We start from the raw sequence: 17331 nt of genomic DNA, 5'->3' as shown, positions 1-17331 counted from the left end.
AGAAAAAAAATGCGTGGATGTTCTTTATAGATATAAAGTCCGATTCAGTACTAGCTTCTATCACTGTATTTTCTTTTCTGTATCTCCTTGTTTTTTTCTCACTGAGTACAGCCTTCGTGTTTACTGCATATTTTCTAATAAACCTAAAAAGGTCATCTGTAATATAAAGGGGAAACAATCAGGCTGCATGTAGCACAAACACATTGGAGCCACTTTGAGACACGGTACCAAGCTGTTTTGCGTGACGTCTCTTTAAAAATATAAAGAATTTCTAAAATGCTATCCCATAATACTATCTTAGGTCACTAACCTTGATGTCATGGGGTTGATAGCATAAAAAAGACTTTTTTGCAAAATTGCTCTTTAGCAATAAAACAAAGTAATAAATCAAGAATGTGCATCCTTATAAAAAAGCTCTAAATGCGTCTGTTTCTATCATACAGCCCTTGTGTTGCAGCTTGAGTCATGGTCTTAGTCCATGATATCCTCCACTGAGAGACTCTGAATGTGAGGTAATGAGTAGTTCTGAGCGGCCAAGAGAGCAGGAGGTAGTGTAAGAGCTTCTCCAACACTCCATGACCATCAACTGTTGTTCGAGGGACTCTCCGGTTTCAGCCTGATAGCCCACGAGTTAGCTGAAATGACGCTGCCGCGCCGGTGGATCTGGCAGGTGTACGTCCCCTCGTTGAATTCGTTAGCCACGATGCGCAGATTGCGATCTTTGATGGCAATGTAGCCAGGGATGGAGGTCAGCAACTGTTCTCCATCCTTATACCACCTGAAGAACGGAAGATCACGCTAATATTAGAGCTGTTCCCGGACCATCTCTTTAGATTATGCCGCAAAAAACATGTACAACATATTTCTAACTTTATTATTTACAAGTTTTTAAAAAAAAAAAACGAAATAACTTCACCCTCATTTAAAAATTCACCGAGGTATGAATATTCATGAGATGCAAATTGGAATGGAAACGCCTCCATTTTCATGTTATTGCAACCGTCTGCCTTTCCCTCACTGCCACAGTTATGCTAAGCTACGAAGTACTAACAAAAAAGAAAGCAAGGGGCCACATTGGGGAACTCGTACCATGTAAATCTGAATCTCTGAGCTCTGGAAGAAAACATTTTTTTCGTTAAAACTGGGAAATTCAATAGTGTAATCGTAAAAGACTTAAACATGTATTTCTCATCACTGCTTATTGATGCTGTGTAACTGCAGTGTATTGCTACTACATGCTACTGAATGCCTGATTCTGTTTGAAATCAAAACAAGTCTCAACAAGTTTGTGGACACAGAATTTTTCCTTAAGATAGATTAAACTGTTTTCTACTGGGAGGAAACAAATGACAATGACGGAATGACCAGATTTTCCACCACAAAATGTAACTTAAATAAATAAAGGAGGCCACGGTGGCTTAGCGGTTAACACATTTGCATGTTCTTCCCATGCTTTAGATGTTTCCTCCCTCAGCCCAAAGACATGCATTGTAGATTGATTGACATCACTGGAGTGTCCGTGGTGTGTGATTGTGCTCTGTCCCCAGAGGTGGACTCCAGGCTTCCTGTAGGTTAAGTGCTACAGTAAAGGGATGAATGGATGAAATGAATAATGAATAAATACCAAAACAGTATGAGATACAATAATTGATCATGGTGATAACAGCAACTCTAGGTTAACAGGAGGCCACATCAGACCAACCTGTTGGTGATCATTTTTCTACAACAGAACACATGGTCATGTTTCATTCCTCACATATAGTGCAGTGGTCATGTTAGCTTGCTGCTAGTAAACTAGCTTGGACAGGAGTGGCGTTGGTTTGTAGTGTAAAACAAAGGAAATTTAACACCTACTTTTCTATCTGACATCTATAAACATTTGTCCCACTTCTTTCTTTCTTTGGTACTTTTTTTTTAGAAAGTAATTATTCGTTCATTCATTCATTTTCTACCGCTTATCCGAACTACCTCGGGTCACGGGGAGCCTGTGCCTATCTCAGGCGTCATTGGGCATCAAGGCAGGATACACCCTGGACGGAGTGCCAACCCATCGCAGGGCACACACACACTCTCATTCACTCACGCAATCACACACTAGGGACAATTTTTCCAGAGATGCCAATCAACCTACCGTGCATGTCTTTGGACCGGGGGAGGAAACCGGAGTACCCGGAGGAAACCCCCAAGGCACGGGGAGAACATGCAAACTCCACACACACAAGGTGGAGGCGGGAATCGAACCCCGACCCTGGAGGTGTGAGGCGAACGTGCTAACCACTAAGCCACCGTGCCCCCCAGAAAGTAATTAAACCCTTGATTTTGTTAGCTTAGCCCTCACCCTCACACAACACACTGTCTGCTATATAGAGCTACTATAGAAGACAAATAACACTCATACACACTGTGAAGTCGTGCCTCCTGTACTATAGTGTAAGTTCTGTACAATTTTAGCTCTCGATTACTCTCGGATTTGCCCTTTGTGAATGTTTTCCCTTGATCGTGTTTTTACCTTTCGTCCTTTTGAGCAAGTGCCATTTAATCTGAATTTAAATTAATAAACGAATGAAAGCTTTTACCTAAGATAAAAACATATGTAAGTGTAATTAGAGTTGGATTATCTGGATAATACAGATAAAACACTTTTAGAATTTCAGTAAAAATGTTAAATATGACTTTTTCCACCTTAGCATGTTTCATCTGAAGTGTGTGCACTACCTGACTTTTGGAGGCACTTTCGTGTTTTTGGTCCCGCAGCGAAAGCCCACTACTTTTCCCCGAGGCACCATCTTGATCTTGACGTTGGCAGGAGGAGGAGTTGGAGTAGACCCAGCTTCCGGGGGCTCTGAAGTGCACACAAGTCTCTTATACTCTCAAAATGCTTTTATACTCTAAAAATACTCTGAAATCAGCATCTCACCATAACACAGGTCACAACGCTGAGGGCAGTGTTTCTTCATGAAACTCCGTCTACTCTCACAGAAACCTAACCGCGCCCAGGGGTCACACACACGCTTCTTATCCAAGCAGCCTAAAACACATGCATGCATGTATTTATACTTATGTGGATCAGTGTTCACAGAAGAATGGGAGCCTGAGAAACAGATAAAAATGTGAAAGAACATTCACAATATAACAGTGCAGCTAGTCGACCTGTGCTCAACCTGAATTCCTTTATATATATATATTTTTAACCATGTATACTGTAGTTCCACTAGTGGAACATCTGCAAGATAACTTGGTCCAATTCAATCCATTTGGTCTAAGTATTAAATTATGTCTAGTTGTAATCTCCATACAAATACACTTCAATGCTATACTATGGGCACATGCCCTTATCCACAGCATCCAAGCAACTGAGCATCTTGGGGCCATGTACAGGTGCCTAGGTTAGCAGCTTGATACTTCTGAAATTTAAGCTCACAATCCTTCAATCAGCAGTCCAACACCTTCAACACTGAGCTACCACTTCCCAAATATTACACAACTACTTGTCATGGATGGCTTGGACCTGCTTCCCTGCTGGAATTGCTGATGTTCTCACACGTGTTTGACCGATCCGTATCCCATTCCCGCCTCTGCACACCCGTTTCTTATGTTTTGCTTTTCCTATTTATACCTGCTGTCTTTTGTGTTTCTACATTGTCCTTGTCTCTTGTTACCTGGTTTTGTTCTCTATTTTATGTTTAGGCTTTTGGTTTCCCTGCATCCTGTTTTGTATTTTTGTTGCTTAGTTATTTCCCAGGGAACGTATAGATGAATATTCTTAGTGTAAAGAGTTGCTCTATAGAAATTCTTAGAAATGTGAGTGTTTCCCCTTAAAATTAAAGATCCTAGTAAAGATAAAAGTTATTCGCAAAGCATCTTATCCCTTAAAAGGTTACCCTTAAAACCCTTAAAATTTTAAAAGAGCTCATAAGGTCAACAAGTGTTAGGAGCTTTTAAGAGGCTTAAGATTTTCTTTATCAGAGGAGAAAATGGACGAAACGTGAAGAGGGAGAAGAAATGTGTTGTATATAATATTTAATAATAATAGTGAGTTAATAAGATGATACAGATTAGATTGTGTAGGGATTATTTTTGTGACCAATCATATTAGGGATATATATGTGTATAACATCACACATCACAGAAATGCATATATATGTACAGATACACTAGCATCTCTGAAACAGTGCCGAAACGCCATACAGTAGCAGCAGTAATTAGATCATTTGGCTCTATGACATTTCTGTGCTGTAATGTTGGATATTTTAGGACTCTCTCCAGTTGTAGTTTTCCTCCTCCCCCCACTAGCCCACTTGCTCATACATTCTTCCTGAAATATTTGTTTAAAAGCCAGACGTCACATCATTTTTCATTTAAAGTTTTAACTATTAGAAATTTGTCAGGATTTAGCCAGGACTTTGGCCATGTGCTTTTGTTTACGTTCGTGTTCACGTGTCTGCCCACCCTTGTCTATTCCTTCCCGCCTCAGCACACTAGTCCCTTATGTGTCTAATTGTAATTGTCTAATAATCGAATCCTTGTCTTTTGTTGTCTTTTGTCGTCTTTTGTTTTGTCTTTGTTCCTTTTTTGTTTGTGTTATTTTGGGAGAACAAAAATCCACCTCGTTCACATTAATACACCGGTGACTGTATTTGACATGCTCCCAATGGAATATGTGGAATATGTTACATGGTATGGAACCGACAGCAAAGCAAGCTGTAAAATATTATACCACGTGGAGAATAAAATCCCTGATATGACTGTAACAGTTGAATCTACACTCTGGGCTAGAAAGAATCAACCCCAGCCTCACTTCTTAATAATCTCATTTTGTGCAACAAGCATTTTACTCTTGGTTAGTCCAAAACAATCCACCTTAGAAGGTTTGTTAACATTTGTTAAAATTCTGTGGATGTCTAAAATTAAATCTTATATTGATGCCTTTTTATTATTAAAATACAGAGGAGCTTTGCCCTGCTATCCCACTTAAATCAGCTGCCCCTGAAGGAGAACCACCATTTCTAACACTATTTCCTTGCTACATATCAGAACCTTATTTGCTGTCTGTAATAGATTTGGTTAATGTTCTTGTAAGTATTTCATTGTTCTTCAGTATTTCAGACATCTCTGGTTTTCGGTAGTTCTCTGTTTATTTTGGTTCACATCTGGGTTTGATGGCTAGTCTACAGATCTTTTTGTATTTGTTCACCCTCTGTTGTAAATAAAACTCCCTGCAAATGTGTCAACCTCCTGTATTATTACTACACTGGCCTCTCAGTGAACTGGCCTGTTGCCAGGTTGAACTTCGTGGGCTTACTATACAGCAAGAAAACACACAGAAGACCACACACAGATTTCCTTTGTGTTCGTCTTTCCTGCTTGTAGTTAAGGCCCTGCACAAATCACAAGAAGGTTAGAAGTACAAATCCTAGAATTTCCAGAGTCTTTTCTAGCTGATTTCCATAGTGGCTCACTACGATCTTTGAACAGAAAAAAGATGACAAAATGTAAATATAAATGATCTATAGCCGAATCCTGGTTTACCGTAAAGACGCTGAATCCCCCAGATGTCATCCTTAGCGATGTCCCTCTGCCCCGTGTATGTGGCATTGGGGTGCATCAGAGCGTTGGGGTCACGTGAATGCCACAGGCCGAGAGCATGACCGATCTCATGGGCTGCTACCTGAACCAGGTCATTTAGCCATACACCTGTGCATGAATTAAAGGAATAGAGAGAAACGATAGACAAAAAGATAGAGCAAAAAGAAAGAGCAAAAAGAAAGATAGATAGATAGATAGATAGATAGATAGATAGATAGATAGATAGATAGATAGATAGATAGATAGATAGAATAGATAGATAGATAGATAGATAGAGAGAGAGAGAATAGAGAGAATAGATAGATAGATAGAGAGAGAGAGAATAGAGAGAATAGATAGATAGATAGAGAGATAGAGAGATAGATAGATAGATAGATAGATAGATAGATAGATAGATAGATAGATAGATAGATAGATAGATAATAAAAAGTTGTCCTGTAGCATGAAAGCAGAAATACGGCCACAATATGCCTACATTTCTATTTACCACTGAAACAAAGTAATAAATCAATAATATATATGTTTATACATTTTTATGTCTATATGTGTAATGTGGGATATATGGGACATTGTGGACTAGGAAACAGCTGGTGTAATATCTCTTAGTGAGAACCTTAACTCAGATCTACTCAGCTCTGTTCTAGGTTTAAAAAAAGTATTCCTTCATCTAATATGTCTAAGAGCTGGACCTACGTCCACCCCTGTGTCTCTGCATGGACCTCATCCATAAAGTCTTCCACCAAATCAAACAGTGTACCAGTATGCACAAACCATCACAAAGCAATGATCCACTTACACTAAATCATCATTTTTCATGCGTACCCTGTTTCCAGCTGAAACGAGACTTGCCCAGGATCCAGAACTCGTGGTTGTCAAAGTGGATCTCCCCCCTCGGGGGCAGGAAGGCATGAGCCAGCTCTCCGTTCAGCCCATCAAAGCAGGGGTGCAGTGGAGACCACCAGCAGTCTGTGTGATTAAACGTGTAGAAACCTGTGTAGAAACACATCTGGAGTTGATCAGTGAACAGTTTATTTATAGTACATTATGGAAAAAGTCTCTTAAGGTATTAAATGAGAACATTTGGATCAGGATTCTCAAGCACATACAACGTGCTTCCTATTGTTAGTTTAGAGATTGGTAAACAAGCTCAAGTATGTTAGCAGTTACGCTACAAACAAAACAAAATCACACTGAAGATCAGTCACTGAATTCTCAAAATTAGTGCAGGTTTGGGCCGAGACGTGTCCTGTGACGTCATCACGGCACGTGTTCAGTCAAAGCCCTCTTCGAGTCGTGTGTGTCGAACACAAGTACAGCTAACGTTGAAAGTAGTTATGAGTACAGAGTCATTAATTGGAGTTTAAAAGTAGAATCCTGTGCTTGCAAGGTCACCAATTCAAGTAGCTTTCCCAAGTTCCAGCGTGCATTAAAAAAATAAATCAAACATTTTTGGCTACAACAATCAGAAAAAAGCCGTCAAAATCCAGCAGGGACCTATTTAGTCCTCCTGTATTTAATTAGTCAGGACATGTTTGGTATTTAGCATTAATAATAAATTATATTTCATCACAAATTATGGATCCATAAATGAGCTAATCTTGTTTCACACATACAGTTTATACTTAATTATTATTAAATATTCTTGCTAGTTTTTTTGTGTTTTGTTAGCCTGTTTAAATACCATGATGAAGTCAGCTAAGGTTTTGATCATCTTTGATGCATTGTTTAAAATCTTGAAGGATGAAAGATCTCCTTCAGAAGATGAAGACCGGCAACGTAAAGTCTCAAGAGATAGTACAAAAATAATGGAGTTCAAGCTGCATTACAGATTCGCCACACAACTCACCAATAATGATATCAGCACTCTTGTTAGGGCTGGTAATTTCTGTAAAGGTCAGAGGTGAGACGTCGCTCCATTTGGTGAAGGCGATACTGATGGCTTTACGGGTGTCGTCTTTGTTCAGCGTGTTGGGGAACGTTGTGATCCTTGAAGAAAAAAACATCATCGATTCAGGTTAAAATAAATTCAGGACACACACACACACATGCACAAACACACACTCTTATAAGCTGCATATGATGTTATTTGTCATGAACATCCACTTTTTACCTCATCAAAGTTTATAGTCCAACAGGATACCTGCGTCACTGCTGAAAAAAGCAGGACAAAGCTAAATGTGTTGTTTTTCACTGTTTCCCAGACTAGAACATTGGCTGTGGGACATTTTTTAACTTGCCTAAGATAAATAATGTATATTTACAGAGGACACTCTTCATATTAAACTGACACCAGGAAAATAATTTACCCTTTGTATTAGTCTCAGGAATGACACTGATGTAAGACGGCAAGCCAAAATAGCTTAGAGTTTTTCATCTTTCATCTCTCGGTTTGATTTTAAAAGACTTGATTACTATTATCAAATGTCTGTCTGTCTGTCTGTCTGTCTGTCTGTCTGTCTGTCTGTCTGTCTGTCTGTCTGTCTGTCTGTCTGTCTGTCTGTCTGTCTGTCTGTCTGTCTGTCTGTCTGTCTGTCTGTCTGTCTGTCTGTCTGTCTGTCTGTCTGTCTGTCTGTGTGTCTGTCTGTCTGTCTGTCTGTCTGTCTGTCTGTCTGTCTGTCTGTCTGTCTGTCTGTCTGTCTGTCTGTCTGTCTGTCTGTCTGTCTGTCTGTCTGTCTGTCTGTCTGTCTGTCTGTCTGTCTGTCTGTCTGTCTGTCTGTCTGTCTGTCTGTCTGTCTGTCTGTCTGTCTGTCTGTCTGTCTGTCTGTCTGTCTGTCTGTGTATATATATTTCTAAGCCTGAATCACTGGCAGAGCCCAAAGTTAGAAATGCAAGCATCCTAGTGTCGTCTACAAACCACTGGCTGAATGTCTGATGAATAAAGCACAAAAAATTGCAAAATTTCAACATTTCAAATTTGAGTTGAATTGAATTTCGAACTCGTGATCTGATTGGTTGGATCAGGATTTCCTCATGGAAGAAGGAAGCTGTTGTGTTTACATCAGTGACTATGAGGTCTGGATACACATGAAGTATGACTTCTGGCTCGGAGGGATTCTTAACCTGAGCTAAATCGCCCAAGTTCATAATTGAAATGAAAGAATGATGCAAATATTTGCCATAGTGCCACATTCATGACATTTGCTTGTTTCCTGTGATTCGTATCTGAACACTCATTTGTTCTCGCATTAGGATCCTTAATCTCACGTGTCCTGTGAATCTTTCTTTATGCCTGTGACTCTCCTAGTCATATAGTTTGGTCAAACACACTCCTGAGTGTGGATAAGGATGAGGTTCCCTTTTGAGTCTGGTTCCTCTCAAGGTTCCTCTCTTCCATCTAAGGGAGTTTTTCCTCACCACAGTCGCCTCAGTCACCTCAGGCTTCATCATTAGGGATAAATACAAACACATTTAAATACAAGTCTAATAGTAATCTTGAACTTTTTGTACTATATTATGTTTTTGTACTATACTTATGTTCTGTAAAGCTGCTTTGGAGACAATATCCATTGTTAAAAGTGATATACAAATAAAATTAAATTGAAATTAATTTGTATTTGTATCCATGTAAAACACATGACAGGTTTATTCCAGGTAACTTACTCATATTCAGTTACAAACCTGTTCTCCATTCCACTAATGACCAGTTGAAGAAAATCCTACATTACTATACATTCGGTTTCCTAGCAGTCTTGATCTTGCTACTGCCGTTCTCTCCTTAATTTAATTTAATCCTTTATGTTTACTTTAATCCCTCATGTTGGCTGTGGCATCTGAAAGCTAGTGTGAATCACGTTGACAATCAATAATCAATGCATCCTGTTATGAGCGCTCATCCATGCTGCCCTTTCGCACCCGATAAATAAACATTATAGGTTACATTTCTAGGAGTCTGAAGGTTTATGTGAGCGTTAAGAAGCACCTCTTCTCTGTCTCAGGGTTCTTTGTGGACAGGAAACAGCAGCATTAACTGGATGAAGACAAAGACACGGACAAAATACATTTTCTCTCCTGGGCTATTGTTTTATATTATATGTGATTAGATATTGAGGGCAATGTCATCCATCCATCCACTCATCTATCCATTCATCCTTCCTTCCTTCCCTCCCTCCCTCCCAACCCACCCATCCACCTGCCCACCTTCCTTCCTTCCTACCTTCCTTCCTTCCTTCCTTCTACACTCTTACATTCTTTTCTATCACCGACACTTTTTACTGTTTGTTTAGTTTGTTAAATCTGAGCTTTTAAATTTCACTCCCTAACATTTCACAAACTCTCCTCTGTCTCACTTGTAGGTGACGTTGAAGTGCTCCCACTTGTAGCCCAGCGGGTTGATGGCGTAGCGTTTGGCTCGAACAGTCAAATCTCTCTGTCCTCCGCTCGCAGCCACACGACACTCCTTATGGCCAAAACACAACACAAACACAAATTATCACTCATTCATTTTAGTTCATTACTTATTCAAAATGCTATCACAATGTTCATAATCGTGCTTGTTGTTTGAATTTTACATCTTTAGTTTTGCTCCGTAGCTTCAGACTAACGAGACTACAGTATATACACTACTGTAGTTTATGTGAAAGATTTGAGCAAATGGAACAATCTAAAAACAAATATGAATGAAACAGAAAAATCCAGCGGTACAAAAAAAAGTACAAATTCCTAAAGCCCTCGGTGTCTACATTCATATGAGACATTAACCGTCACTGTGACATGACATTCAATTCTGATCATGGGCACAACCAAAACAGACACAAATGAGATTTTTTGGCTTTTTGGAAAAATACTAAATATTAAATATTTTAATCTAACTCGGTTAGCTCTGGTACAAAACAACTGATCAACTAAATCTGCCTCTTTGCAGACTTCTAAAAATGTAAGATGTACAGAAAAGGAATGCTGATAATATCATGTAAACAAGAGGATGAAAAAATCAACCAAAATAATTTGGCATTTTTGTGTCTATCAGCTGGAGTGCAGACTTCCAGAAGCTGTGTTTGCTACGTGTAATATTCCCAAGTTAGAACTACAATTCTGCATTATTTCCGTCCCTCTATCCGTCTCTTTCATCTGCGCCCTTTAGTGCTTTGATCACTCAGCCGCTCAGTGGCAACCCTGCCTTTTTTATTATCTTAGGAAGGATCAGACCTGCACACCAGTCCTGCGGACATTAGCTCCTGTTATTTAACAAGTCGTAACATTCGTAGCAACGTATTTTTAGCTAAACGTTCTACACAAACTACACAGCTGTGTGCTCTTAAACATCACTGCTAGATAGAGCTGTAGCTCTTACACGGAAGGGGTTAGAATACAGACCATACAAAGTGCAAACCATGAAAGAGGCTTAAAGAAGTGAAGAGGACGAAAGCGCTACAGAAAGGAAGCGAAATAATGGCACTGAAATAATGCTGCCCAGATGTTGAACCCGAATCCCTACTGCAAGCCTCCGTCCTCCATCTCCTCATTTTACCAGCTGCACATCTTTTAGCCAGAGCTGAAATATCTGTCACCCACATGTGAAGAGAAGCGCATTCACTCCTCCTCCTCCTCCAAGTGACCTTTTCTTCACTCTTTTCATGTCATTATCTCACACGATTCAAATCGATCCAAGAAAAGCTCCGGTCATGAAGAAGCTTCGATGAAAAACTTTATTTATAAAAGATGCACTTCCCTAAACTGTCTTACTGCCACAGCAGGACTGGGAAGTATGCCTTCGTAGACCATCAATGATTGTGTATTACACATATTGCTTGATACTTTAGGAATTATTTGGTGCAGAGGCTTACTTTAAAATGAAATTTTGTCGCAGAGATGCGTGGCTTAATGGGACATAATCTGTTTTCAAACCCACTCATACAGCTTCACAGTTTATAAGTAAAAAATCTTTTTTTTTTTTTTTTTGTAATATTGTCTGGATTCTCTGCACTAGGCAGAACTTTTTATACTTTTTGTACTTTATCTCTGAAAGATTCAGTGTGATTGGCTCATGGCCTTTTTTAAAATACAGGAAACACTTATGTAGACGAACCATCAGACCCATGTGGCTCTTTCTCGAACTGTTGAAACAAATTTGGTAGCAAACAATCGTCTACAATGTCTTTGTATAGCACAGTATTACAAAGAAGCCCAAACCTGTTCCACAGTTTGGAGCCCTGACTGAATATGTTGTCGAAAGCTCTGGAGTCTCCTGTTCCAACATCAGTGATTGACTTCATTAATATTCTTTTGGCTGAACTGTCACAAATTCCCACAGCCATGCTCCAAATTCTACTGTAAAGCCTTCCCAGAAGAGTGGAGGCAAGCAGTGAGTAGATCTTAGATCAGATACTTAACACGTACATAGGGGAATGATGGTCAAGTGTGCATAAATCTTTGTTCAGACACTGTACGATATCTATAAGAGTTGCACGTAGACAAAATCCCTTCTCAAATGTTATAAATTGACAAGCGCACACAGTAATACAGCGTGTTTGATCAGAAAATTCTCCCAGCTCCCAAACCAGTATAATGGAATCGCTTCAAGCCTGTGTTCACAAGAATCTGTCAGAAAATGCATTAATATCTATTGCTGTAGCACATTTGCCTCTAACCTCGAGGGTTGGGGGTTCTCCAGCCATTCCTGTTACATAGGTGTCAATACAACTAAATCCTTCATCTGCTTCCCATAGAAAAAGGTCTTCAATACCAAAGTTTGTTTGCATGATCCTCAAACTGCCCTCTTAACTTCTCCTACTCGCAGCTCATTTCTCTCAGGACAGCATGATTGCAGATCAGTACGACTGCAAGTTATTGATTTTTCCCTGGGTTTTATGACACTAAATAATGAATCAACATATTGCTCCTGAGGTTTGGAGCAGCGAGTTACAATATGCTGATTTCAAAGAAGAGTTTATTAGTGTGCAAAATGCATATCCATACACTGTGCATGGTGATGGTTAGCTAATTTACTGAGGTAAAATAACCCGACCTTGCTGAGTCCTGAGTAAAAATTCCATCCATATTATAATGTTTGTGATGTGTTACCTGATTCCACTACTCTTTTTGTTTGGTGCTGTATTTTCCTGGATTCCATGCACAGTTAGAGGTTACGTGTAGCACTGATATGGAACTTAAAAGGCAAGAGAAAGGAGAAAAATATTTCTACAACCTAAAACGAAAGGGATAAGGACCAGGTTTCGCTCCTAGTTTCTTTTCTCACTCACCATTTTTCGATTTTCATCATGAGAAATTCAGTGTAGAAACATCATACTGCAAGATCCAGAATGCAACGTGGCTATATGATGCAGCTTTCAGCTAGGCTAGTTAGCAACCCATGACTATCCATGCACAAAGGCTCTGATGGTGTTGATGTGTTTGAGCAGAGGGTATACAGTAGATGAGAAGCTCAGAGACTGGACAGACTAAAAGACTAAAGCACTGCTGCATCACCATCTGTAGGTAGAGATGAATCCCATTGGGCTCAGCCCTCAGCCATTTTTTTAAAGTCTGGTATATATCCATTACTTTGCACCTTCTAGCAGCAGTTGTTATTTTACTTCATATTCTGTCAGACTTATTTCAGAATAATGCAAGACAACTAATGAATATTAATGAATGTTGGGGCTCTATTGATGAATATTCATAAGTGGCGGGTGTTCTGCAGTAAACCAAAATAATGGCAGAAGTGAGAAAGCTTTTTTCCTCTGTAATAAATAAACGCCATGTGTATTAAATGTCTACGTAACGTTTGCCAAACCAAAGATTTGTAATGCTCATTCTTAGTACTTACTTTTCTGCTAATTACTAATTTGCTTTGCTTTCATGTATAAGGCTTTCTATAGCAAGAAATCACTATATTGCTATATTGTGGATCAACTTATTTTGTAGAATCCTTCACCTTTCATCACAGATCTTTCTAACAACACAAAGCTGATGGATTTGCTTAAATGTAAAGAAAGTAACCTGACCTCTGATTATTGGTTAAGACTGTAGGGTAATCATTTTTTAATGAAGAGGCTCAAAGCCAAAAAAATAAATAAATAAACAGTGCATCTTGTAGGTCTACTTATTCTTCATCATCTAGACTGAATATAATCTTTGTATTATGTATGTGTTAGATATCAGGTGACTCTGTATCACCATGTGATTAATTGCCTTAATGAGTTTATTAGTTAATTAATTGATTGATTGATTGATTGATTTCCTTACCTGTTCTCTCCTCCAGATGTTGGCAGAAAACACTTTCACCAACACCAACAGTGCCAGAGGTCCAATTCCTATCCAAATCCACCGCATCTCCAAAATAGAGTCAATTAGAATCTACTAGAGTAAATAATAGAATATTCTATTCCTCCATCCAAAATCCTGGGGCAAACCTGCAAAACTGTACATCCGAAAGACTAGAAGTATTTTCCTACACAAACACAAAACTTTCGCGTTGTAACAATCCACCTTAATTCCCACTGAGACGACGTTATTCGCGTTTATTGTTGTTTTATTCGCACCCGAACTTTAAACCATGTGTCCGGGAGCGCTGAGATCTGGAGCTCTGTGCAGAGTGATTCACCAGTGAACCGACTCTTTGAAGGTGAATCGATTCGCACGGTTTCATGTCAAGTCAAGTCACTCACTCACTCACTCATCTTCTACCGCTTATCTGAACTACCTCGGGTCACGGGGAGCCTGTGCCTATCTCAGGCGTCATCGGGCATCAAGGCAGGATACACCCTGGACGGAGTGCCAACCCATCGCAGGGCACACACACACACTCTCATTCTCATTCACATAATCATACACTACGGACAATTTCAGAGATGCCAATCAACATACCATGCATGTCTTTGAACCGGGGGAGGAAACCGGAGGAAACCCCCGAGGCACGGTGAGAACATGCAAACTCCACACACACAAGGCGGAGGCGGGAATCGAACCCCCAACCCTGGAGGTGTGAGGCGAACATGCTAACCACTAAGCCACCGTGCTCCCCCAAGCCAAGTCAAGAAGCTTTTATTGTCATTTCAACCATATATAGCTGTTGCAGTACACAGTGAAATGAGAACAAAGACAGAGCTAAGGACTTAGGTTAGAACATGTAATGAACAGTACATAAGAACTTGGTGATTTAGCAATACAATTCTTGATGAGGAGGGGCACGGTGGCTTAGTGGTTAGCACGTTTGCCTCACACCTCCAGGGTCGGGGTTTGATTCCCGCCTCCACCTTGTGTGTGTGGAGTTTGCATGTTCTCCCCGTGCCTCGGGGGTTTCCTCCGGGTACTCCGGTTTCCTCCCCCGGTCCAAAGACATGCATGGTAGGTTGATTGGCATCTCTGGAAAATTGTCCCTAGTGTGTGATTGCGTGAGTGAATGAGTGTGTGTGCCCTGCGATGGGTTGGCACTCCGTCCAGGGTGTATCCTGCCTTGATGCCTGAGATAGGCACAGGCTCCCCGTGACCCGAGGTAGTTCGGATAAGTGGTAGAAGATGAATGAGTGAATGAATGAATTCTTGATGAACTAACCGTCTTTGGCTATTTTCAAACAATTGCTGTATGTTGCTGGGTCAATGGGCATGCGCTTCCATTACATTTCCAGCATTTAGCAGATGCCCTGGTTTGAGTGGGTGTCTCCATTAGGTTCTTTCTTTCTCATCTTGCCTGTGTTTATAACACACTTAAAAACTGATTTACAAGAACACAAGGCTTAATAAGAGATCAGTAAGCTTTCAGATTGAAAAATCTTATTAACAGATTAGAAGTATATTGTATATACGATCAGCTATAACATTAAAACCACCTGTATACATTTGTGTAGGTCCTCCTTGTGCTGCTAAACAGCTCTGGACCATGAAGGCATGGAGTCCACAAGACTTCTGAAGGTGTGTTTGTAGTATGTAGCACCAAGATACCAACATATCATCTTTTCACTTGTGAGTTGGGGCCTCCGTGGATCGGACTGAGATCTGGGGAATTTGTATGCAAAACAACTTGACCCTTTTTGTCACATTTTGTCAGGAGTGTCCTTGGTTTGCAGCACTGTTTAGGTAGTTGCTATGAGTCAAATTAACATCCTCATAAACCCCAGGACTTAAAATTTCCATGCAGAACATTTCCCAGAGCATCAAACTCTCTCCACCATCTTGCCTTCTTCCCTCAGTGCATCCTGGCATCCATCTTTTCCCCAGGTAAGCGATGCACACGTACCCAGATGGTATTTTTTTAATATATTTACATTGACAGTATTTGGCAGAAGCTGTCATCCAGACTGACTTTACAGCAGTTCTGTATCGTCAAGTCAAGTCAAGAAGCTTTTAATGTTATTTCAACCATATATATCTGACACAATAAATAGTGAAATGAGACGTTTCTCTAGGACCAGGGTTCTACATAGAACATAGAAAGAGCAAAGTGTGTTAATCAGTGAAGACTCTTATCAATGAATACATCAATACTGGTTCACTAGGTCACTGGCTAAGAATAAAATCACTCTTAATACTAAGTAATATAGGTAATATAGCAAGAAAAGCACACAGCAAGACAGCAAGCTGTAATGTACCGTGTACTGAAACCTTTCTATCTTAGCCAGCATTAGCTTTTCTACTGTAGGATTAGACCATCTGCAATACCTTTCCCAAATGTTTTTATGGGCCCCTTTCAGCATTTAATAACCACCGTATACCAGGAACACCCCAAAACACCTGCTGTTTTGGAGGATCTCTAACCAACCCAGTCCTCTAAACCTCACAATTAGCCCCTTTTCAAAGTCGCTCAGGTCCTTACACTTACATTTTTTTCTTGCTTCCAACACCTGAACATTGAGAACCGACTGTTCACCTGCAGCCATAACAAGATAACCAACATTACACACATCACGTCAGTGGTTTTAATGTTACTTACATGACAGTTAAAGCTAAATTAGTTGGTTTATTAAATGGCTAAATATAGTTTTAGTGTTTTGTAATATTCAAGCTGTCACAACAATATAAGTGATATTACTGTATCTATAACAGACTAGACTGCATAGCTTAAAAATGTAATGGGAGGCATCTCGAACCACTTAAACTTCCGTATAATGAGACTTCAATAGGTTCGTATCAAAAGGTTTTTCTTAATGTGTATGACAAGTACAGTAAGTGTGTAAAAGCTTTTCTTCTGGGTTTAGACAAAACAAGTCAGCGTTTATTTGTTGCCATGTTAGATAGCCATGGATCTAGAAGACATCTTCCTTCCTGACCTGTAAAATTACAACAGATCTAAAACGTTCTCAGTCTCTTAGCATCTATGAGTCTCTTAGCATCTACCTGAAAGAGCAAGGTGCGAGATGTCACTTCAATGTTGTGTTAACATTCACAGCAAATCCACTGAAAGCACTGTGTCAACGTTTCATCTACTTTGTTCTGCAACACTGGTGTTTTAAAGGCCTACACATTAAGCATGCACACGCTGTACTTCTTCAAAATCCACTGTGCAGAACAAGGTGAAAATCTGGCAAAGGCTTGGTGTCCTTGGCTAAATGCTCCCCAGTCTCTAGCTAACCCTGCTAGACTGTCTGACCTTTGGAGGGCTGAGGGGAAAGCCTGTAGTTTTTCTCAGCATGGCACCTTAACTCTCAGATCATTATTTGAGGAAATCCAATACGGATGAAGAGGAAATCATTAGCTTATGATGGATTTACTTGACATGAATGGTGCTTTGTCTAAGCGCCCTTGAATGACCTCCAACTCGATTCAGAATTCATAAGAGTTCAGAATGCCTTTCTTGCGACGGACGAGTCC

The 17331-nt window shown here is 39.9% G+C and overlaps 1 protein-coding gene across 2 annotated transcripts; it reads right to left on the bottom strand.

The window, feature by feature from the left end:
* Positions 1 to 21: 21 nt before the first annotated feature.
* On the bottom strand, positions 22 to 14094 carry mmp23bb (matrix metallopeptidase 23bb). 2 transcript variants are annotated; one of them, XM_060877536.1, is made up of 8 exons: positions 13771 to 14094; positions 9873 to 9982; positions 7433 to 7572; positions 6409 to 6576; positions 5530 to 5694; positions 2918 to 3028; positions 2716 to 2842; positions 22 to 778 (listed from the first exon to the last, which is right to left on the bottom strand). In XM_060877536.1, the coding sequence occupies exons 1-8, from the start codon at positions 13855 to 13857 to the stop codon at positions 583 to 585; spliced, it is 1104 nt and encodes a 367-aa protein (XP_060733519.1). In that variant the 5' UTR covers positions 13858 to 14094; the 3' UTR covers positions 22 to 582. The 2 variants fall into 2 exon arrangements, with proteins under 2 accessions (XP_060733519.1, XP_060733521.1); XM_060877538.1 differs by having other exon boundaries at positions 638 to 778; positions 2721 to 2842.
* Between the last annotated feature and the right edge of the window lie 3237 nt (positions 14095 to 17331).

The sequence above is a fragment of the Tachysurus vachellii genome, chromosome 9 (genome assembly GCF_030014155.1).
Source record: "Tachysurus vachellii isolate PV-2020 chromosome 9, HZAU_Pvac_v1, whole genome shotgun sequence".
Taxonomy (NCBI): domain Eukaryota; kingdom Metazoa; phylum Chordata; class Actinopteri; order Siluriformes; family Bagridae; genus Tachysurus; species Tachysurus vachellii.
The sequence above is the reverse complement of the archived record's forward strand: the minus strand, read 5'-3'. Positions and strand labels throughout refer to the sequence as shown.